Source organism: Phocoena sinus, chromosome 8, assembly GCF_008692025.1.
Source record: "Phocoena sinus isolate mPhoSin1 chromosome 8, mPhoSin1.pri, whole genome shotgun sequence".
Lineage (NCBI taxonomy): Eukaryota > Metazoa > Chordata > Mammalia > Artiodactyla > Phocoenidae > Phocoena > Phocoena sinus.
The window spans coordinates 24,539,133-24,563,409 of NC_045770.1; the positions used below are offsets into that span (position 1 = coordinate 24,539,133).

General features: G+C 39.1%; 1 protein-coding gene across 1 annotated transcript; it reads right to left on the reverse strand.

Moving 5' to 3' along the window:
* Positions 1-451: 451 nt before the first annotated feature.
* On the reverse strand, positions 452-22,843 carry RAB39A (RAB39A, member RAS oncogene family). Its single transcript, XM_032640839.1, has 2 exons — positions 22,452-22,843; positions 452-1,618 (listed from the first exon to the last, which is right to left on the reverse strand). Exons 1-2 carry the CDS (start codon positions 22,676-22,678, stop codon positions 1,192-1,194), a joined length of 654 nt encoding a protein of 217 aa, XP_032496730.1. The 5' UTR covers positions 22,679-22,843; the 3' UTR covers positions 452-1,191.
* Between the last annotated feature and the right edge of the window lie 1,434 nt (positions 22,844-24,277).

Consider the following 24,277-nt stretch of genomic DNA (forward strand, 5'->3'; position numbering starts at 1 on the left):
TAATTTAGAAGAAGAAGAAGGATCTAAGGCCATAGAACAATTTTGAAAGCAAAATAAGACTGCTGAGTCTTCACCCAGTGTATGAGATTAAGTTTTAACGGCATATGATGAAGTGACCATGACACAACCAGCAGAGCTCGTTGAATTGTTGAAAATGGCTCTTGAAGCTACAGGAAATGGACAGTAGACATAGAAAAAGAACAAGGTAAATCCAAAAGAGTGGAAGGACAAAATTAATCAAGAGAAAAGTCAAAAATAGAGGAGAAAAGCAGTAAACTTGACAAATAAAACCAAAACGTTCTTTTAGAAAGACCAGTAAAATAAGCAATATTTGGCAAATATGATAGAGATGGGACTAGCTATAAAACAGAGAGAATTTTTTTTTTAATTACAAAAGAATACTATGCTAGCTTTATACCAACACATTTGAAAATCTGGACAAAATGACTAAGTTTTTCTTGTCTAAATAAGGACAGTATACTATAACAACAAAACATTTGCTGATAATGATCCTTCATTTTTATTTTTACAAATATTTGCAATAAAACCTTTTGCTTGGATCCTTAGATATCATTATAAAACATAAAATTTTCAGGAGCAATAAATCAGAGAACAAAAATTAATATAAAACTTATCTTCTCATGTTCAGGCAAAATTAAGGGAGAATAAATATTTCAGAGAATGGTTAAAAACCTGGTACCTTAAACAAGGAATTGTTATTTTAGGCCTAGTTAATAACTCTGTGATTGTTTACTTTGTAAGTAAACAGTGCATGTTTAAATCCACTTTGCTATTTAATATTAATTAATTAACACTAGAGAATGTAATTCCTGGTAAAATCTTTTCAATCAGATTATATATGCACAAAACATCCATTTCAAACTGTCAAGAAAAATGAGTAATATTGACATATTATGGTCAGTTATATGCTAACAAAGTGAGAATGGAGGCAATTATGTAGGTACTCCAGTTTCCAGAAAAAGTCGTCTGCTTTGCTTGATAATTTAGCAAACTACCAATCTGGTAGTTTAACAAGTAACCATATTGCTCTGAATCAAATACCTTACAAAATAGTGTTAGCATGGGTTTATAACTTTTAAAAATGCTTTCATCACATCATTCTGTTGTTAATGTTGGTATTTGTCCTGAAATGACACCCAATCTGTTCTTAGTTCTTTGGCATGTATGAAGTCAGCAGAAGCACTCTTTCCTGGGTTTTACTGCTTCCTCAGAAGAATGCACAGTATTTGGAACGAAACCACTTCTAACCCCTTCCCAGCCATCCTGAATACAAATTTCTCCCCTTTTAATAAGCTCATATATGTCTCTTGTCAAGATAGTGAAGGATTCCTCAACATTTGTAGCATCTTTTGCTGAGGTTTCTATATACTTCATACCACAGTCTGCTGACAGTCTTTCAGCTTCTTCCCTTGTAACTTGACGTTGTGAAGCTAAATCACATTTATGTCCCACTAGCAGAAATACAATCTGAAATGGCTGTACATGCATTTTTGCTTCTTCTAGCCAATCTTTCACATGTTCGAAAGATCGTCGGTTAGTAATGTCAAATACTAAAAATCCACCAACCGAGTTGCGGTAATAAGATCGAGTTATTGATCTGAAAAATAAATAGAAAAAAAGGTTGTAATTAATGTGATTTAACTAGAGTTTATAAGTCAAATATGAAGTGTCAAAGTGAACAAAAAAATTCTATGAAACTAATATGCAAGCCAGTTTCATCCACTGACATTAGATATTTAAAAATAGACAAATAAGCACTTACATGTCATCTCACACTCAGAATTACTTGTTTTTATTTTAAAATATCTGATAGAATAATTATTACATTACTGTGGTTAAAAGTAGGCACACAAAAAGATTTGGTGTGGGGCAGAGGTTACACAGCAGACCAGATCTTAAGAATCTCTCCGTATCATTTAAATCAACAGGCTCCTCTTTATGTCAGTTAAGGAAGAAGAAACAAGGGCAAACTTGTTATGTCAGTTACAGGTTTCATCCTGGGCTATACCTATTCAAGAAACAGGAAATTGTTCAGACGTGGGATATGAATCTGAGATGTGCGTACTTATGATTGTTTGCCTCTAACGATCTAGGCTCTTCTGATCAAGGTTCCTGTTGGGTAGCCCCTCTCCCATGGCTATGGCTTTCACCAGGTTCTGGCAATCTCAGTTCCTTTCCTTGCCCCTTCTGGCCAGGTCGTTAATGTCTTCCCACTGTTGCTATTACTGAATGCATCACCATCCTTTGTTGGTGCCCTTGACCTTGCCTGCATTTCTGGAAAGTCACTTCATTAAACTCTTTTCAGTTAACTTTTCAAGTGTGCCATTTGTTTCCTGACTGAATCATGAGGCAAGGGGCCAAGGCTATATTGTTTTATATTTTTGCCTTTACATATGTTGTCTTCTCTACCTAGAATGTCTTCTACCCTTTTTTTTTGCCAGCAAACTCCTATTTCTTCTTTGAGTCAGTTCAAAAATCCTGTCATATAAGAAGCCTTCCCTGTCACTGTCTTCTCCCCCTCTACCTCTCTTAGGCACTTCTCTCTCTTATAATTCCATTGAACCTTTGGCATACCGCCATTATATCAATTTTCATAATGTGCTGATTGGGTTTGTTGGTATGTCTCCTACTCAATTCAAAGCTCATTGAGGGTTAAACATATTCTATGTATCTAAAACTTCCTGGCAAGTGATGGATATAATTTAATATTTGCTATATTGGATTAATTAATCTTATCAGAGAGGGAAAGTGTTAAATGTTGTATTAGCCAGAAATCACATACGTGTCTCAGCTTCCAAGTTGTCAGTGATCTTGTTTTTTTAGGTCGCGCCGCGTGGCTTGCGGGGTCTTAGTTCCCTGACCAGGGATCAAACCCGGGGCCCCCTGCAGTGGAATTGCAGAGTCCTAACCAGTGGACCGCCAGGGAATTATCCCAAGTTGTCAGTGATCTTAAGCATTGAGATCATCCTTAAGCAAGTTCATCTGTTACTTGCCTGAGGCACCAAAGATCTTTGTGGAGGGCCAGTGTGTTATTTGGTACTCTCCAACTTTTACATACCTTCTTTATCCTTATTGCTGAAATCACAGCTCAGTTCAGTAACCTGATACCACAAGTACTACTTGTTGAAGAAAGTTTCCATATCTCCTGCTTCCCCTTCTCCTCAGAATTCATGGTAGAGAGGTTCTCAGGTGACTACTTAAAAAAACAACCTCTCTCAAGGACTACTGTACCGTACAGTTGTTGACAGTAAGAAAAAATCTCCCACTATCACTGGCAGGCTACAAATAATGCAGTTCATTTAAGTTGTTGCTGTTTTTTTAATTTTGAGGGATAATTAATTTGTTATTGTTTTGCTACTCATCTATATATGTGTGAATTTAGACAGATGTGCAGTGTCTTAAGAGAAACCTAATTAAGGCTGTTATTAGACTGAAAGCTTTCATTTACTCAGCACCAAGTCTGCATTACCACCCACCCCCTGCAATTAATTTACCATTAGTATAATTTAAAACAACATGCTTTTGTGTTTAAAAATTCAACATTGAAATGTTTGTCTATTAGGCAGAGGCATGTAGGAAATACCATATTTTCTAGCACTTTGTATTTAATTTTGAAAACATATTTGGAACACAGTTGCCAAATCATTCTATAGAATAAAATTATAGCAAAGTATATGTAACATATTCTATAAAACAGCCCTTATTAATAATTAATCGGAATAAAAGGTCTTAATAGGACATCTGCCTTTTTCTATATAATAATTTGATCTCAAGTTTGTGTCTGGATATTAGATTTAGAATTCTGATAATGGTTAGCCTTCAGATTCATAATTAGTTGTCCTAAAAGGCAGGGTTTCCCCTAAAACAACTGGGCATCCCTGCTGTCAGTTATTTAGGGGAAGAGACAGGCCTTCAAGACTGAAAAATGGAACTTGAAAGGCAGGTCTTACAGAGATGATGAGGGAACATCTATCTTTCTCTGGAACTTCCTCTCTTGGGTCGAGATACTTAGGTCTTCAGAAGGTCTTGAAGGTATTTTAAGGAGGCAGGGAACAGACCCTAAAAGAACAAGGTAGATAGGCCTCCCTGTAAAGAATCCAAGAGTTGTAAAGAATGATGAGTAACAATTCTTTATAAGCAACAACATCTTTTGCATGTTATTTTGTACCTATTTCCTTCTGGACTTTGAAAGTCTCACTGAATGAATAAATGATTTAAAGAAAGCCTGGGAAAAGTTCCACTGGACAATTACAGGTGTGACATTTTAGAATACAGACATATCCTCTTTGTCATGAGCTATTACACTTTTGAGAAATGTTTCTTGGCTTAAAACCTGGCTTTGAGACTAGACACCTGAACATCAGATGACTGTGCAATCTGAGTGCTCATCAAGAAATATGTTCTCTGATTCACCAGGCGGGAACTTTATCAAGCAGAAGTCATATATATAGGCAGGAATAGGGGTGGGACCTGAGGGGACCCAGAGTAACAAGGCTCACACACCCAGCATGTCTACTTCTGCAGCACCCTCACAACCTATGGCCTTATGTGGATTTCCCTATAGTTAAAGGGGAAAAATAATTCAAGTCTGCCTTACAGATGGCTCTAAATAATATGCTGGCATCAGTCTACTCCACTCAATAGTGAAAAAGAGAAATCCTTCCATTTGTGGAACTTTTAGTGGTACTTTTTCCAGAGGAAGAGATGGCGAGATGAAGGTTAAGGATTTACACCAATACACGAGCAGAGGCTAAGGGTTTGGCATGTTGGAAAAAACAAAATCAGAAGACTGATACTAAGGAGGTTTGGCATGTGTAGGTGGGTCTTGAGTATGCAAATACTGTATCCTATGTGAATACTCACCAAAAGCCCCCTCTTTGAAAGAGTTCCTAATAATTGGTGAAACAAAATGTTCTGTTCTATAGTCATCAGTCAGTATTTTTATCCCAGTTTGGACTCACAGTAATCATGGTAGGAGGCTGGGACTGGGCTGAGCAGAGACTTTCTCTTGCCTCAACCGTCACTGCTTAATACCCAATTTTCCAGCAGTTACTGACACCTTGGATATGGTACCTTACTCTGGGAAAACCATCACAGAGGAGACACTGATATGTCCTCACTGTAATAGACATTTAACGTGGACTCAAGCCATGCTAGCACCACCATCCATGAACTTATGGAATACCTTTTACAAAGTCATGGTATCCCACACTTTGCTATAGACCAAAGGTTTCAGTTAACAGAGGAAGAAATGGGCTGATGCCATAGGATTTGTTGATCTTATGTCACTATCACCTAGAGGCATATACCTATAAAACTCTGGAATGGGTTATTAAGATTCAGTTATGTTAACAGATACACACACACACATATATATATAATATATAAACAACAAGGACCTACTGTATAGCACAGGGAACTATATTCAATATGTATTACAATAACCTCTAATGGAAAAGAATCTGAAAAAGAATATATACATATATATAAAACTGAATCACCTTGCTGTACTCCTGAAACTAACACAACATTGTATATCAACTATACTTCAATTAAAAAAAAAAGATTTAGTTATGCTCATGTCCAGGAGTTGACACCCTGTAAGATTTTAGCATGATTCTTCAGGATGTATACGTTCTAAGCTAGTGAGTAATACAATAGGTGGTGTTTTTTTCCCCATGAATAGATGCTCTGGTATGGGAAACAAAGGGTAAAAGTGGCGTGATGGTACCTCTTGCAATTACACTTAATGAGTCACTAAAATTTTTTGTTGCTTCTAATTCCTGTGACTCTGAACTCTGCTGATATAAAGGTTTTAGTATCCAAGGGAGAAATGCTTTCACTAGAGAACCTCGTGATGCTTCTATTGAATTAGTAGCTGAGACTGCCAATTGTCCATTTGGGGCTTCTTATGGCAGTGGGTGAACAGGCAAAAAAGGGGCAACAGTATCAATGGGGACCACACTGGCCTCCTGCAGTCCTTGCTGCCCAGAACTTCTGGGATTTTTTGGTTCATTTCATGCCTGGTGCCTCCAGCTATCCTGTCAAGTCTCTGGCACGCAGACATGCTTCCAGTAACTTTCGTTTTTGATTAATGTCCTCAAGTTGGTTTTGTTGCTGGCAACCAAAGACCTGATTGATAGAGGCTACAGATATTTTGTAGGAAAAGAATGATACAAAACAAAGTTGCAAACATTTTATAAATTTCAACATAGCTTTATGAAGCCAAAATTCCTTCATTTAAAAAAATTTTGGTAAAAAACAGATGAGATTTACCCTCTGAACAATTTTTAAGTATACAGTATTATTAACTATAAGCACAATGTTGTACCACAGATCTCTAGAACTTTTTCATTCTGCATGACTGATACTCCCATTCCCATTGATCAGCAACTCATTTCCTACCCTCCCCCCAGCCCCAAGCAGCCACCATTCTACTTTCTGCTTCTGAGTCTGACTACTGTAGTTACCTCATATAAGTGAAATCATGCAGTATTTGTCCCTCTGTGATCGGCTTATTTTGTTGCAGGAAAATGGGGAGCGAGAGGACAGTCCTGTCCCAGGTCTCAGGTGAGTCCCTGGGACAGGCCACCAAGTAAGGGTCCTTGGCTTTGTGCAGGAAAGAATTCAAGAGCGAGCCATAGTAAAGTGAAAGCAAGTTTATTCTGGGAGATACACACTATATAGGCAGGGTGTGGGCCATCTCAAAAGGCACAAGGCCCTGAAATACGGAGTGGTTAGTTTTTATGGGTTGGGTAATTGCATAGCCTAACGAGTTGGAGGATTATTCCAACTCTTTTGGGGAAGCGGCAGGGATTTCCAAGAATTGGACCACTGCCCACTTTTTGGCCTTTTATGGTCAGCCTCGGAACTGTCATGGCACCTGTGGGTGTGTTGTTTAGCATGCTAAGGCATTACAATGAGCATATAATGAGGCTCAAGGTCTACTGGAAGTCAAATCTTCTGCCATCCTGGGCCTAGGTTGGATCTAGCCAGTTTATGTTGTATAGCCAATGTCATTCTTTTAAAGGTTGTGATCTTTAAAGTGTGTGCCCACTTCCCTCCTGTCTCAATTTCACTTAGCATAACATCCCCAAGATCCATCCATGTTGTAGCATATGACAGGATTTCCTTCCTTTTTTATGGCTGAATAATTTTCAACTGTATGTATATAACACATTTTCTTTATCCATTCATCTCAAAGTTTATTCTTACATGTATATTCGCTTTAGAATAGAAAAGAAAAATGGTTGCCTTGTTTATGTAAACATTTTAAACTGTTTAATTTTTCTAATTTTTTTTCCTGAAATAATATATAGATAAGTGAAATTGAGAGCACTGAATTGGCTTACATTTTATAAAGAATTACTTAATATATGGGCAATGCAACCAAAAAATGTGAATGAGATCTTAGATGTTATTATTATGAACTTTATAGGATGTGCACTGGTCTCATAAAAAAGCAACAAAATATAGAGCACTTGCTGACTTACCTGGGTAAAATGAGCCAGATGGTCCACTGGAAATGCCCTTCTTGTGGCTTTGCCAATTGCCAAATAGGTATTTAGAAGATGGAAGTACTTTGATGACAAAGGCTGCTGGCAGCAAGCAGCCTATGAATGCATTAGCCTTATGAGTGCCTTTTTTCACCATGACATTACATTCCTACTGCCCTTCTGGGAATAGTCACTGTGTTGATGCTTTATTTACCTGATTCACTTGCCTTGTAATCCGGGCCCTTAGAACTGCTTTCGAGAAACTAAAACACAAGTCTCCCCGCTCCTTGTATTATTACTGACTCTAACAGTCCCTGCCTTTGCCTTCTGAAACTTGGGGCTTATAACTTAGAATATCTTTTTTCATACATACAAACATTAAAATTCTCTATGTGTAATTCCAGGGTCTTTCCATCAAAAATCAAGTCTGTGGTTGTGGAGGCTATATCTAATACTGACAGGGCCTAATGGCCGTATTCTGTCTTTGAATACGTGAATCAATTCCCCTGTGACCATCTTTTATTTTTCTTTTACCACAGGTCATCATTTTATGATAGTGAGGCCTTGTTATCACCCCCAGCATGCTCTATTCACCTTTTATCTTCTATTTTCCTCTATAGTTAACACATTCTAACGTCCTATATAATTTTTCCAACTTATTTGGTTATAGCTCATCTCCCCCCATTAGAAGATAAGCTCTATGAGAGCAAGAATTTTTGTCACTTTTTTCAGAATGCTGTATCCCTAGTGTCTAAAACAGAATTGGGCATGCATGAGGCCTACTGAGAGTTGTAAATAAATAAACAACTGAATTAATAAGTTCAGACTCTGTAAGACTGTACCCAGGCAGCATGCAAATGCTAAGCAAATGGGAGAATAACAGAGGGAAATACAAAAAAGCTTATCTCCTTTGGATATTTATAGTAGGGATTCATGAAATGAGCTAAATAACAAAGAGAAGTGGGCTGAATAACAGTGCACACTGTAAATATAAAGGTGAAACCATCCACTTTTTCTAAAGAACTACTGTATTTAAATTGGTAGTAATTCAAGTTGTATTTTGTAGTGGATTCTGGAAGGCAGAACAAGTTAATGTGAAAATCCAAATAATTTAGAAATTAATGAGAAATGTTTCTAGCTTCACTATTTGTCTGTAAGGTGATAATGAAGGATGCTTATTTGCTATTTGGTATGGTACCAGAAAATGTATAAAAGATTTTAGCACTTATTCTGACACTTTCTGGCATCCTTTTGCAGAACAAAAATGAGATGATGACCAGCTTCTCATGATTATTTTATTTTCCATACAACATAATACATTATGTGATTTAACATAATTAAAGAACATTTTTTCTTGGGTTATAATCCTCCTACCATTTTTGTGACTTCTGTTTCCATACAACTTTCTCAATATTGCTTCATTTCATGTGATTTGTATATCTCTCCACATTTATAATTTATACTGGTGTTTATCCTTTTCTCATTTCATTCTATGTCTGAAATTATGCAGCTTTTATTTTCAAGTCATTTGAATAGACTGTCCTTCTTTTTCATTCTTTTTCTAAGTTTGTGTTTTCATCAGTTACCTGTGCACTTACCACATATTCTTATTTTTCCCATTCCCCAAACTTGCCAAAACTGTACTGTTATATCATAATTTTAGGAAGATCATTTCTTGGCATTTGTGTTATTCTGACCATGTATACTTTTCAATGCTGAGCCCTGGAATAAACTGATTTCTTTTCCTTAGAGTTAATAATTATCTTGCATATTAATCAAGATAGGCCAGGCCATGCTATAGTAAGAAACAACCCACCTCTTGATAGGAAGAACGTTAAAAAACCTGGGCTGTATTTTAAAACTACCACATGTGAGTTCTGCTCAAATTCACTAGTTAGAATTAGTCAAATGATTCTAAGTGCAAGAGGGAAGGGAAATATATTCCTCCCGTGTGTCCAGAAGAAAAACAGCATCAGATATGAGTTAGCACTCTCTACCACATCTTTTTATTCCTTTCTTTTTCTTTTTGCTAAATTTTCCAAGTAGTCCTTAATAACCTAACCCCAAACTCTGCCAGTTGCCATTTTTTAAAAAGTTCATTCCTGTTAGCTTTTCTGTCAATTTCATCTTCCTGAGGAGGTCTCTCTTACAATCTTCTGCCCTGCTCCAATCGGGCCTGGTTGCCCTTGGTATCTGTGGCAGAGGGAGCATCCTATGATCTCCCTTCACCATTTTCTTGGGCATTTCCTTTGCTTTTCTTCAGGGGTAAATCTCCTGTTCCTCAGAGCCCACGTCTTCATTCTTGGTTTATTCTTTTATGCACATTATGTGTTTGTCTGTGTCTATGTGTGTGTATATAGAGCACATCCTCAAGTAGCTTCCTAAAAAAGATTCATGAGGGGACAAAAAAGATGCATGAGGTAATATTTTGAAGTCTTGCATGTTTTTATTCTGCTTTTACAGTTGAATGACAGTTTGGTCAGATACAAAATTCTTTCAGAATTTTGAAGTCTCTCCATTGCCTTCTAGCTTCAACTGTTGTTTTCAGGAAGGCTGAAGTCAATCTGATTCCAGATCTTTTTTATGTGACCTTTTATACATGTCCCTCCCCCACCCCACCCCAGAAGTTTGTAGGAACTTCTCTGTGGCCCCAGTGTTTAGAATTCCACGATGATGTCCCTTAGAATGTGTCTACTTTCATCTATTGTGCTGGACCCTTCCAATCTGAAAACTCAGGTCCCTCCCTACATCTAGGAAATTTTTTTGAATTGCTTCACTGATGATTTCTCCCCTCTGTTTTTTCTGCTCCATTTTTCTGGAATGCCTGTTACTTTTTTATTGAACCTTTTGGACTAGTCCTCTAATTTAAAAATATACATATATTTCCTATTTTCTAAGTCTTTGTCTTTTTGTCCTACTTTTTGAGAGATTTCCCCAACTTTATATTTTTTTATTTTTTCCTATTGTGTTTCCAAAAGCTCTTTTGTTCTCAGAATATTCTTTTGAAAAAATAGTATCTTGTTCTTCTTTTATGATTTAAATACTTGCCCACTATCCCTCTGAGAAGATTAAGGACAGGGTTTTTTTGGGGGGTGTTGTTTTTTTAAACATTCCCTTCTCCCTTATTAACTTTGTTTTTCTGGTTGCTTTTGGTTTCTGTTTATTTTGGTCTCTAGGTTTCATGTTACAGATTTCCTAGTATTTCTTGTAATCTTTCATTGAGACTAAAAGCCTCACTCATAAGATGATCAGGCTGGATCATTTAGTTGAGGAAACTCTAATGTTGGCCTCTTAAGTCTTTCTTCTTGGCCTGGTCAGATTTGTCAGAAATGATTTCACCAATGTCCTGTTTGAAGGGTGAAGGTCTGATTACTAGCATTCTGGGAGCTAAGATGGGGAAGAGGGCTAGACAGTCTTAGCATACAACATGCATACATTCACTTAAAGCCCTTACTTTTAATAAGGGACCCCAACCTCAATTACGCCTGATGCTTCCAGTAAGAGACTCTATGTTTAACTCTTTTCAAAGAATAAATTTCTAGTTTTTTGCTAATGTCGGGGGAGAGGAAGTCACCTGGTGTGTGGAATGGTGGAGGGGATGTGAGGATCCAGTCTTTCTTAAACAGACTGACAATCAATGATCCTTATTTTAGCATTCCCACTTCAGAAGTATCTGGTGTCACCATTTCCTGAATCTTTAGGGGATTCAATGATATATACTGGTTTGGTCTTTAGCATTTTCCACCCCTAGCTTAGAAGCCCATTTTCTTTAATCTGCTAATTCATTTACCATTCCTCCATCTGCTTTCTTACTTCCAAAATTTTTTTCCTGTTGTCTCCTTGCTAGGATTTATGGTTAAAAAACAAAACTATTGTCACTTTAGTGAGGTTTCAGGAAAAAAAGCTAAAATAGGCATAGGTGTTCAATCTGCTATCATTACTGGAAGTTACTTCTTTTTTAATTGTTATTATTTCCTATTGTTATTTCTCTTACTACTGACATATCCTTCATGTCCCAGCGTCAAGGACCACGTTCTTTCTGATACATCCTCTGAAACTAGCCCTAACCCTACACACAGATGACAATTCCTCCCTTTGTTCTGCCACCAGAACTTATTTTAGTACTTACTAGCCTTTATTCCAATTATTTATTATCTTTCTTTGCTGTGAGTCTGTGAGAAAGATCTCTAATTGTCCCCCAGTGTCTATTCTCCCTGTCTTCCTTTAGTAATAGAATTCCATGAGTTTTAGCTTGTACATAGCAACTCATATAGAAACTATATTCCCCAGCTTTCTTACAGTTAGTTTTGGCATATCACTAAGTTTGGATCGATGGGACATGATAAGTTATGTGTGCAGTCTGACGTTCATCTTCTTGAAGATGCCATTTGCCCTAGGCTTCCTCTTTCTCCTTCTTGCTTGTTAGGAAATGGCAATGACTAGAAAACCCTGGAAACTGATGTTGAGGCACAGCCACCTGGATAGTCCAGAACTGCTCACTCTGGACTATTAACATGGGGAGAGAGAAACAAAGTTCTGTATTATTTAAGGTAATATATTTGGTCAGTCTCTGTTATAGCAATATAGTCTGTACTCTACCCAGTATAGAGACAGCATGGACCTTGAATGTGAGACTATATCATATTTATTTTTATATCTATTTTTGCATCTAGTGCCTGGTATACAGTTAATCTAAACAAATGCATAGATTTCCACACATAAATCATAATCCTGATTGATTTCAGTTTCTCTAGAAAAAAAAGGAAAACTACTTCACAGTTCTTTTGTAACTTTACGACACCATAGGCAGTATTTGCTTGTAGCTTTGCCTAATACCCAACATCTCTCCTTGTCTAACAAGGCAAAAGACTTCATATAAATTTCTCCACTGCAGCGGGCTGGGTTCATTCCTGTTACTAAGTGTAGCAGTGCAGTCACTGAGTACTGCAGGAAGGGGAGAATTGATTGTCATTGCAGCCACAAGTGTTTGCTGTCAGTTATCAGTACCGCTTCTATTGTGTAAAGCTATTTCTCCTTTTGTTTCTGAATATAGCCGAAAAATAATGGTTTGAGCAGACACAGTAATTAATTTGGATCTACAGAGATGGGAGTGGGGGTGGGGTTGTATGCAAACAGAATATTTTTCAGGATAGAAACTACACAATGTGCCAGTAAAACTCTTTTCAACCATGCCAGGAGGCCTGATGCAGCAGAAAGAGCACTGAACAGAGTTAAGAGAATTAGGCTCTTATGCAAACCACTAACAAATGATAAGGCCTGGGGCAAGTCAAAGACTCTCTGGACATTAATTCTATCATTTTACAAATGAGACTGTTGGGACTTCCCTGGTAGTCCAGTGGGTAAGACTGCAAGCTCCCGGACTTCCCTGGCAGCACAGTGGTTAAGAATCTGCCTGCCAATGTAGGGGATACAAGTTCAAGCCCTGGTCCGGGAAGATCCCACATGCTGCAGAGTAACTAAGCCTGTGCGCCACAACTATAGAGCCTGCACTCTAGAGCGCATGAGCCGCAACTACTGAGCCTGCGTGCCACAACTACTGAAGCCCTTGTGCCTAGAGCCTGTGCTCTGCAACAAGAGAAGCCACTGCAATAAGAAGCCCGCACACCACAACAAAGAATAGACCCCATCACCGCAACTAGAGAACGCTCACATGCAGCCATGAAGACCCAGCACAGCCAAATATAAAACAAATAAATAAATTTATTTAAAAAAAAGACTCCATGCTCCCAATGCAGGGGGCTGGGGTTCAATCTCTGGTTGGGGAACTAGATCCTGCATGCATGCCGCAACTAAGAATTCGCATGCTGCAACTAAGAGTTTGCATGCTGCAACTAAGAAGTCTGCATGCGACAACTAAGAAGTCCACATGCTGTAACTAAGAAGTCCACATGCCACAACTAAGAAGCCCGCACACTACAACTAAGAAGTCCGCATCCCGCAAATAGGAGTCCGCATGCCGAAACTAAGAAGCCCACATGCCCCAACGAAGATCCTGTGTGCCGCAACTAAGACCCAGTGCAGCCAAAGTAAATAAATAAATAAATAATTTTTTTTTTTTTAAAAAGGGGGACTGTTGTACCAGATCCATCCATCTGTTTCTTCCCAGTCCTATGGTTGTATCAAAATGGCCAGAATGTTGATCTCTGTAGCTTCTTTCATGTGTCTTCTCCCCCCTCGCTTTCTTGGATTCTGTTTTCAATTCATCTCTCACTAATTTTCCTCGTCTCCAATAGTCCTCTCCTATACAATTAGTTATACCTTCTCTTCCACTTTTAATTCTCTTTTTAGAGTCTGTCCATCTGTCCTATCATATATGTCTTAAATTTCACCTCATATTTGCTTCATTAACTTTTGATTTCCTAATCCCATAGCCTTTCTGTAGCCCTTAAAACAAGTACTAATGATATTGCATGATCTGTGTAAAACTGTGACAAGTGCCTAGAAGTCAGGCAAGAGGAGAAATCTTTTAATTTTGAATGAGGGGACAAAAACCAAGGGATTCTCTAGAGTCTTATTGATCTGATTAGATCTTGCCCTAAAATATAGTAACCAAGTGTTTTAAAAGGGAGACCTGACGGAGTCATTCAGAAGCACCAGCAAAAGAGACAGAGAATCATATGAGAGAAGAAACCATGAGAGGTTCTCAAATATACTCCTAAAATTTAAGGAATTGCCTACAATTTTTCTTTGAAGTATTGGCTTCTAAAGTGCTCTAACCTTTCCATCTGTTGGTTCCTAAAACACTCTATGTAAAAGGACTCTGGGTTAGGAAATACCATATCTGTCTTGGGTGTTTACAAAGTATATTAGGATATTAGTATATTAAAAGCTCTGAGAAATCTGGCAACAACCCAGCACTTCCAAAACTATTTGATCAAGGAAACTTTTACTCAAATTACACCTATTACTTTGAAAAATGCTACTTTAAAGAAAAATGATGGGCAATGCCTAGAATTTGAGAATCTATAATCTTTCTTTATAATGCCTTCTGTTATAGCCAGGAAGTTCTTAGTATCTAACTCCCATTTGCAGTATTCTCTCTTGATCTCTTCTTAGAGAAGAGGGTTCAGTTTGGGCCACACACTATTCTTTTGTATTTCTGAGGCAGGAGTCTGTGATTTAAGGCTGTTCTTCAGCCTTATCCATTTGAAGCCATATCACACTAAGTCCTACGAGATGGAAATACATTTGGAAAGCCTAAAGAATCAGAAGAAAAACCACTTTTAACATTCCTAGTACAGGAAGATAATTTAAGCAGCGATTTTGACCAATTATACAAAAAGCAGAGGAAAGAATAGGCATAGAGAAGGATAACATTTTGCCAAGAAAAGTCACTGATGAATTTTGGGGCATGGCTTGATAAAGACCTTTCTCAGGTGACCCTGATGCACTAACTATACCAGTGAAGTAGAAATAAACCTACGAGAGAAGTCTCTGCTCCCTTACCTCAACATTTTTTTGGCATTGAGATATTTTTGATGGTTTCTTTATATCCTAGCTATTGATATCAGTGGATGGTCTTAAGGACTTACTGCCAGTAATAAAATAATTTTATTTAGCATATTGTTCCTAAATGAAAAATGAATTATCACCATAGGAAGGAAATAGAAAAAAACTTCAGTACGTTTTAAGAATGTTTAAAAGAACACTAAGATTCTAAACCAAAATAAAATAATATGCCAGCGAGCCATCGACATTTACTCAGTCATGCTTGTATACAGAACTACTATCTGTATTTTGAAACTCTTTCACAGCTTAAACTAAAAATATACTTTTCAATTTAAAACATATTGGACCTCTGTTCTGGAACTCCTACAGGTCAGAACAGTACTTCATTACACAAAGTGATTCTTTCCAGAAAACAATGGGTTTTAATAATATTTGTTTCTTGATAAGCTAGGTAGATTGTGTGGGGTAATAATTTTTAAATGAATTTCCCTGAATTATATATTGTCAGAATTGATTAAAAGTTACTGACATTTGGAGGCAGATATATTAGTATCATAAAGTACAGGCTTTGTAGGTATTTCACTTTAGAAAGAATGAAAATATCTTAAAAAGTAAAATCTGATGTTCTCTGGGGTGTGTGTGTGTGTGTGTGTGTGTGTGTGTGTGTGTGTGTGTGTATACCTCAGTATTAGTTGAGTTGTTCACCTTTCTTTTTTTTTTTTGCGGAACGCGAGCCTCTCACTGTTGTGGCCTCTCCCATTGCGGAGCACAGGCTCTGGATGCACAGGCTCAGCGGCCATGGCTCACGGGCCCAGCCGCTCCGCGGCATGTGGGATCTTCCCGGACCGGGGTTCTGCATCGGCAGGCGGACTCTCAACCACTGTGCCACCAGGGAAGCCCCACCTTTCTTTTTCACTGCTTGACAGAGCAGACTGATAGAATGCAGATTCCCTTCTAACTCAGCTAGGATAAGAATAACTGGCTCTTAAAACACCAAGATAAACATTCTCAGATCATTCCAAGAAGTTGCTCTTTAAACTTTAACATGGCTATGGAGGCTAAGTTGTTAAGAAATCTTTGTATGCTAACCAAACTGACTGACAATGGCTAGAAATTTCTTCTCTCTCTCTTTCTCTCAGACTGAGCAAAGCACTTTTCTTCATGTGAAAACTTTACTGAGTGATTCATGTACTAGCAACATTATCTCTAATTTTTTTTTCTAGCCCTTTCTTTGAAAGCTAAATGTGGAGCCAATGTGTCAGAATAGGTGGTCATCAATGCAGCATGATGAGAGGAAACTCCGACACCCATCAGCTATAGATCCATAACTCTGCCAACAGGGAAATGTTACTTCAAGATGAGGTGTTACCTCCTAGGTGGTCATCCTCTTTTAGAATAGAAATACTCCTGTCAGAACCCTTATTAAGTTTTAATAATTTTGTGTCTCTTGGTCATCTAGCTACTTCTCTCTCTGAAGCTAAGATGGAGTAGTAAGGGATGGCTTTTCAACTGAGATGTGAGGGAAAACAGAAGTGAAGGATAGGTCAAGGTCCTACTATCCAAAAACAGAAGGAAAGAAAAGTAGGAAAGCCCCAAAGTCCCCAAGAATGAGTTTTACCTACTTTACAATTTTGCCTGCTGCTGGCCTAGGGCCTTCAAACATTGGAATACAATATTTAGTCTACTATATTTACAGTATTTAGTTACTAAATAGTCAGAATGTATAATCACCTGCATATAGCAATATGTCATTGAGGCTGTGGTTATACATGCGAAATCAATTGATTCATTGAAGAAAAAAGAAATTAAGAAAAATAGTCACAGGTTTTTGAAATTACTGGCTAGCTTCTTAACTGTACTGACTATACAATCACTCAAAATGGTCTGAATGCTCTGAGTGGACAGTGAAAATAACTTTTATCATATAAAAATACATTTGGCTACACAGGTCATTTTTCCACATTCTGCTACACTTGTTAGAAATGATGCTGGCTCCTTCTTACATATAGTTTTACTCTGAAACTCCATAAAGTAGACACTTTTTGGGGTGACTGCTCACTTCCTTCTTCTGTGAATTTCTCTTTCCCAAAAAGTAGACCCTTACGGATTAATTTGCATTGGATGACCCATAATGCATTCCTGGGATATTTGTATTATAATCCCTTTGTGTTTTATGTATATATTATCTTAATAACTGGACCCTGGGGGAGCTGATTCACTGGCCAATCAAATAGCCAATGAGATTTTTTCTTTCAAGAATTTGAATAAGAGCCTCAGAGACTGAGACAGTTGGGAGCTGACAGCATTGGATAATGGAAATAGACTAGAGAGAAAATCCACAAACTCTTGTTATTAGAGCTTCCATATTTTCAGACACTTGTATGTTCAGTGAGATTTTTGTCTCTCATGAGACCTGTATCATTTATAATTTATGCCTTATATCCAGACTAATTTGGTTATATTTCTGTTACTTAAAACACAAATAATTTTAACCAAGACAGTATATTATCAGATTACTCAATACAAATATAGTCTAGCTTTCTATTGTTTCTAATAACTTGGAACTACAGTAGACTGCAATGATTATGGGACTTAGTTGTGGACAATCTCTGCTCTGTTACCTATGCAATATGAACCCACCAATCCACTATCAGAAAATCTTTTTCTATTGAAGATCATGAACCACAGTAAGGAGAGTGGGGATCAAGTAAGGGTCCTCTAAAAAAAAAACAAAAAACAAAACCTATTTAGTTTAGGAATCTTAAAAGATACCTTAAGGAGAAATATAAAATGTTCATGTTGCTTACTTCTAAAATTATGAACGGAGAACATAAATTAAACCAGTTTTAAACATTTACTTCATATGAATGTTTTGAAGGGGAAGAGAAGAAAACAGAGACAAAAGGGAGGCAGAGGGTAAATAAGGAGAATAAGTTAAAAAGAAATGAGAGCATACAAGACACATTAAAATAAAAAGGAAGGAGAGGGGCTTCTCTGGTGGCGCAGTCATTGAGAGTCTGCCTGCCGATGCTAGGGGACATGGGTTCGTGCCCCGGTCCGGGAGGATCCCACATGCCGCGCAGCAGCTGGGCCCGTGAGCCATGGCCGCTGAGTCTGCGAGTCCGGAGCCTGTGCTGCGCAACGAGAGAGGCCACAACAGTGAGAGGCCCGCGTACCGCAAAAAAAAAAAAAAAAAAAAAAAAAAAGGAAGTAGAGGAAAAGACAGAAGGTGGGAGGAAACTATGAGTAGGGACTGATAGATGAAAGGGATAAAGGAAAAATATAAAGAAGTTTAAGGAAGGGTAAGACACATAAGGAAGAGACACATAAGGAAGAGAAAGATACACAGTAGAAGAGGAGCTAGAGGAAAAGAGATGAAGAGGCAGGCAGAGAGTTAGGGAGAGGCCCAGGATGTTAAGTGGTATTAGTTACAGGTCACCTTCAGATTTTTAGGGGGGCAGGGGAGACTGTCCCTTTTATAGCAATTACTGCTTACAGCCCTTTAGCTGTAACCAGCCCATTAGCTGGTTAACTAATGTCTGCACATTTTCCATTGCTCCAAACTTCAAAAGTTTAGTTGGTTCTGCTCAAAGAATGTGACTAAAGCAACTCATCAAGGGAGCTTTCCCCAAATTATACTACTAAGAACACTAGTTATCATAGATTTTCATGTTTTAAGAATAGCCCCTCAAATAAATGGTGGAAATGCTAGTTTAATCAAAGTTAAACAGGTTTCTTTGCTCAATACTTCTTGGAGTCTTTGATATGAATTTCTAAGAGAGAAATGGAATATAGGGATTTCCAAGCTTATTTGATTACAGAACCCATCCTTTAAAAAGAATCAGAAGGAAAAAAAAAAAAAAAAAAAAAGAATCAGAAGGTATGAGTGTTCTGCAGAACACGCTTTGAGAAGAACTACACTAGGAGGACATTATTCTCTGAACTTTACAACCAGTGGCTGTAACTGTAATACCCCCAAGGCCAGACAACACGAAATAAAAGGCCAAATCTGGCTTGAAGCTTCAGGTTTTCTATCCCTATAGCTAATGTTGCTTTTTCTTTATCTCATTTTATCTTCATATTGCTTTAAGTGCTTTTCATGGGAAAAATTCAAAATTTATATTCTTACAGTCTTACATTTGCTGTCTATACTTCTAGCCTTATTTGTACTTATTTATCTTATTAATGCTGTTAAGCAATATTCTTGTTTCCTTTCCTGCTAAACTTCTTCCACTATGATGATTAAAAAATAAAAGTGGTGACTGCTAGTTTCCCCCCAATGCCCAGTGCCAAATCCATCTTCCCTTTTTCCTAGGCACATGGTAGCCCCGTGTAAGTGTGGCCTTGTAACTAATTTCTCTTCACTGAATTGAGAGCTGAAGTGATCTGCACCACACTGGCCTCACTTGCTTAGAAGAAACATTACTTGATTTAGATCTTTACTTTCACCTCCCCTGGAAGTGGCACACAGTGTGCCTGCAACCCAGCTTTGTTCACACAGAAGAAGATAATGTCCTAGGGATGGCAGAAAACTAAGAGAGAAGGTACTTGAATGATGGCCTGGAGCAGGCCACTCCAACAACTTGGACTACTTACCTTGAGACTGTTACACAAGAGAGAAATAAACTATTGTTAATGAAGGCACTGTAATTTTAAGTATCCTTAATACAGCAATTTAACATTTATCCTGACTAAAACATAGTGTTAATAATAAAAACTTAACAATTGAGTGTTAAGTTACAATTTACAGATGCTCACATATTCATCATTTTTCTAAACCCTCTTCACTTTGATTTTGTTCCTTTTTATTTTTTGTAAGTAGTTATTGACTACTAGCATGTATTATCTGAACTTCGAAAACTAAGGCTTTATTTGTTAATTATACCTCAATAAAGCTGGGTAAAAAAAAGATAACTAAGGCTACTTATGGTCATAATCATCAGCTCACTATTTTGTTGTTCTGTAACATATTTGTTTATGCTTTTAAGCTATATCCTGAACTGTCTAAAGTAGGTTTCTTTTTGTTAGTTTATATCTAATCACCAATAAACCTCCAAATAGAATGTTTTCCTCAAATTCCTAATGGTATAATTATAACTAATGACAGAACTATATATTCATGAACTATATATAGTACCTTTCTATGAAACAAATGTACTTACTCAAAATAAGTATCTGTATTTTCTTAGAGGAAGGTACAGAATGATTTAACATTAATTGTTTTAAATGCAATTTTATGGAGAAACATTCTGCTAAATGAGAGAAAAGCAAGTATTTGGAGGCAGGTACTGAAATATGTATGTATTTAGGAATACATCTTTGGTAAAGAGCCAAGCAAAATAAAGTATGACTCATTGTCAGTAAACATTCCCTAAATGTCCTTGCATTATTATGAGAGAGTTACTGTCTGGTTTTAATAGTGTATATAAAATCAATTTACATTCTTCTTAAAGGCAATAAAAAAATGATGTATTTAACAGAAAAGGTCTTTAAAATCAAATTAATCATCCTTACTTTCTTGTCAATAAGTTTTTAAGGAAAGAATTTTAAACACAAGAAGATTTTACTACCTATGTTTCTTGTAGCTGCAATTATCAGTAGTTGCTAGAAGTTTAAGGTATAAAGAACACGTTTTTATTATTTTCGCTTTAGAGGGTAGAGCAAGAGCTATTAGTAAATGTTTTTTTCTGACCATGAAATATCTTAAAGTTCATCTCTGATTGAGATCACAAGTGAATGAATTTGCAGTCTACCTTATAATGGTAAAACTGCAACGAATCTTAGAGATCATAATGACTCCATTTTACAGATGAGGAATCAGAGTTTGAAAAACATTTTTTTTTTTTTTTTGGTACGTGGGCCTCTCACTGTTGTGGCCTCTCCCGTTGCGGAGCACAGGCTCCTGACGTGCAGGCTCAGCGGCCATGGCTCACGGGCGCAGCCGCTCCGCGGCATGTGGGATCCTCCCGGACAGGGCACGAACCCGTGTCCCCTGCATCGGCAGGCTGACTCTCAACCACTGCGCCACCAGGGAAGCCCTGAAAAATTATTTTAAAGGAGGCTTCCTGAAAAAAAATCTTCTTCATGGAATTCTAGGTATTGTACAATTCAAATCAATAACCTTTAACACTTCTCTAAAGGGCTGGCCTTACTATCTTTCCACTTTACACATTGTAAAACTATGGTATAAGCAAGCTAAGCAGTTCACTTATCTCTATGAATCAGTGTCATAGCTGGGAATGGAAGCCAAAACTTTAAAGTGTTGGAACATTCTCACAGAAGTAGACTCATCTCATTCAGAATGGATGCTGGCTGGGGTGAGGGGAAGCCATGTTTGGGAAATCCGGTCAATAAGTACTCTATTTCACCAACAGACTACTTGCTGAAGACTACAAAATGCTTGCTTTAATGAGTTCCAGTTGATAATGCAACCTTAAAAAAGCCCCAAACACTACAATATATCAGGTCCCTACTTTCCTCTAAATTCCTTGAATCCTAGAAATTTAAAATGTGCTTCATATCTGGTTAAATCTTAAATATCTAGGAAATGCATACAATTTACGTTTAGTTTTGGATCCCTCCTTCTCTATGCAGAAAAGTATTTTCTGATCTATTATCACTCTGGAACGTTAAGTACCTATTATAAATAAAATAAAGGAAAAGTTCCTAACAAATCTCAGTATGTACATCTCTCTTTTCTTCACCAAAGCACCAATGATGACAAACTTCTAAAGACAACTCAACCCTTAAAAACAACAAAAAACTCCTCTGCTGTGCCTGTGTCCCTGATGTTACATCTAGTTGCTGTACAAGACACATTCCCACGGGTCCTGGCCCAGTATTTCTGATGACCACATTCGGTGCTGTGAGGTGTTCAGACCATTACCGCATTCATCATCTCCCTCTGAACGATGCCCAATGAGCTCATGCAGTAATCGGGGTTGGAGCACTGCTTGCTGTGAAGCTAAATGGATCAATCATGAATCTGGGAACGCTTCTATGCAGTTCTCCTGGGCCGCGTAGATGGGAAGCTGCTCCGTCAGGGGAGGAAAACGGGAGCTTGGAGGAGGGTGGTCAGGTCAGGGTGTGTACAGCGAGGGACACTGAGTTTGGGGAGAAGGCAGCAGGGGAGCCGAAGAGTTGGGGATAAAAATACTAGCAGGGGTAGAGAGCTGCGGAAGAGTGGGCTGGTGAGGGTGACCTGGGCTCGGGCGGGAAAAGGAAAGACAGAAAGGGGTCGCAGGAAATGGGATCCAAAGAAAGAAGTGAGAAACTGCGGAGGAGGAAGTCGTCTCTGGAAGAGGAGGGGCAAAGGGGAAGCGAGAATGGAGTGTTTGCACTTTCGAGAGGGAAGGGCCAGAGCTTCTCCCGACACTGGCCTGTGCGGCCGACGCTTGGGGAAGGTGCCCCAGGCGGATGGAAGGGGCGGCGCGGTCCCTGGGGTCCCGGCGCCGGCGGCCCTACCTGAACCGCTCCTGTCCCGCCGTGTCCCAGAGCTGCAGCTTGATCCTCTTGCCCGGCTCGATCTCCAGCAGGCGGGAGAAGAAGTCCACGCCGACGGTGGGGTCGCAGGCTGGGGAGCGCAGCCCGGGAAAGCGGCCCTGAGTGAAGCGGTGCAGGAGGCACGACTTGCCCACTGTGGAGTCCCCGATCACGATGAGGCGGAACTGGTAGATCCAGATGGTCTCCATCGCTCACGTGCCCAGCTGGCTCTAGGACCGCCCCACCCACCCACCCACCCGCTGCGGGGCAAGTAAGGCGGCGGGAACTGTCCCTTCAGCACCTCCCGGGCGCTCGCCTGCCGGCTTCCAGCATATTCCTGCGGCTTCGGCCGCCGCCTGGACCCCGCCCTCTCTGGAGGGAGAGGCGGGGCCCGGCAGGGCCAGGGGCGGGCCCTCGGGCCAGTGGGCGGAGCAGGGGCCGTGGTGAGGGGTGGAGGGAAATAGTCTAGTTGCTTGCGGACTCCCGCCCCCGACCTCTGTAAATCACTTTCCCCCAAAGCTCACTGGGCGCCGACGGGAAAGTGGGTGTGGTGAAAGGACGTGACAGCAGCAGCAACCAATGAAAGTGAAGCAAGGTCTCAACTCTTGGAGAGTCAGCCAGTGAAAAGTGAGAATCATTTTCTTACGGGCGTCAGGGCGGGCTTGTCCGATTCCGGCTCTAATTTTGGAAAACGCGGGGGCCGTAACCTGGGTCACTGTTGTGGTTTCCTCTTTTATCGATTTGACCAGTTCTGTGACCACCGTTATTTAACCAGATTTCTGTTGGCGGCTTTCTGCTCTCTAGCCTTGTTGATTGCCACCTCCAAGGCGTTCTAATGTGAAGGAGTTGAGAGCAGAATCGAAATAAATGTGCAGAGAAAGTTCTGGATGCTTCTAGCAAGGGCTTTGGCCATTGCTCCTGCCACCACCATTTCTTCCTCACAGCTTTCAGTACTACGGAAGAGTGAGAAAAATGCCAATCGCCGCCATTGTCTCTAGGACCCTTCAGCGAGGGGAAGGAGAGGAAAGGAAATGAAATGTTGAGATGTTCATAAAACCTCCCTTTCTTCTCGGAAGAATGGGAGCTTCCGTCTCCGTTATACATGCCGGAAAAATCCTGAAGTGGTCTCTCCTTAGTTTATGCCTGGTCAGGGATCTGAATAAAGCACAGTTGAATTCTGGCGAGATCGACTCCTTTCTCATGCCTCTCTTCTGACTGGTTAATAGTGAGTTCAAGATTTGTCTTTTAAAAGTTAAACAGTTTTGGGCTTCTTTGTGGCGCAGTGGTTGAGAGTCTGCCTGCCGATGCAGGGCACACGGGTTCGTGCCCCGGTCCGGAAAGATCCTACATGCCGCGGAGCGGCTGGGCCCGTTAGCCATGGTCGCTGAGCTTGCGCGTTCGGAGCCTGTGCTCTGAAACGGGAAAGGCCACAACAGTGAGAGGCTCGCGTACCGCAAAAAAAAAAAAAAAAAAAAAAAAAGTTAAACGGTTCTAAAGTGTGTTTTTGCCAAAGTAGAATTTTAACAATTCCACTTTTTTTCATGCCCACATGCAAACTTACACTTTTGTTATTCATCCTTCCTTTCTTGTTTTGGAGGAAGAGGTATTGTTTTGAAGGATGTGTTTAATCCCCTGACACCCATCTTTTTAAAACTTTTTTCTAACAGTGATCTTTATTTCATACCATTCATACCTCAAATCTCCTCCTTGCTAATAGTTTGTACTGCTCAGCCAATGGACATACTCGAGTATCCACAATCCTGAAACTAAGCAAAACATCTCTCCATTATGCCTCTCCTTTAGATTTT

Coding starts and splice junctions, on each gene's coding strand:
- RAB39A (XM_032640839.1), bottom strand. CDS start 22,678: ATGGAGACCATCTGGATCTACCAGTTCCGCCTCATCGTGATCGGGGAC. Junction 1,619..22,451: donor GCGGGACAGGAGCGGTTCAG/GTAGGGCCGCCG, acceptor TTTATTTTTCAG/ATCAATAACTCGATCTTATT.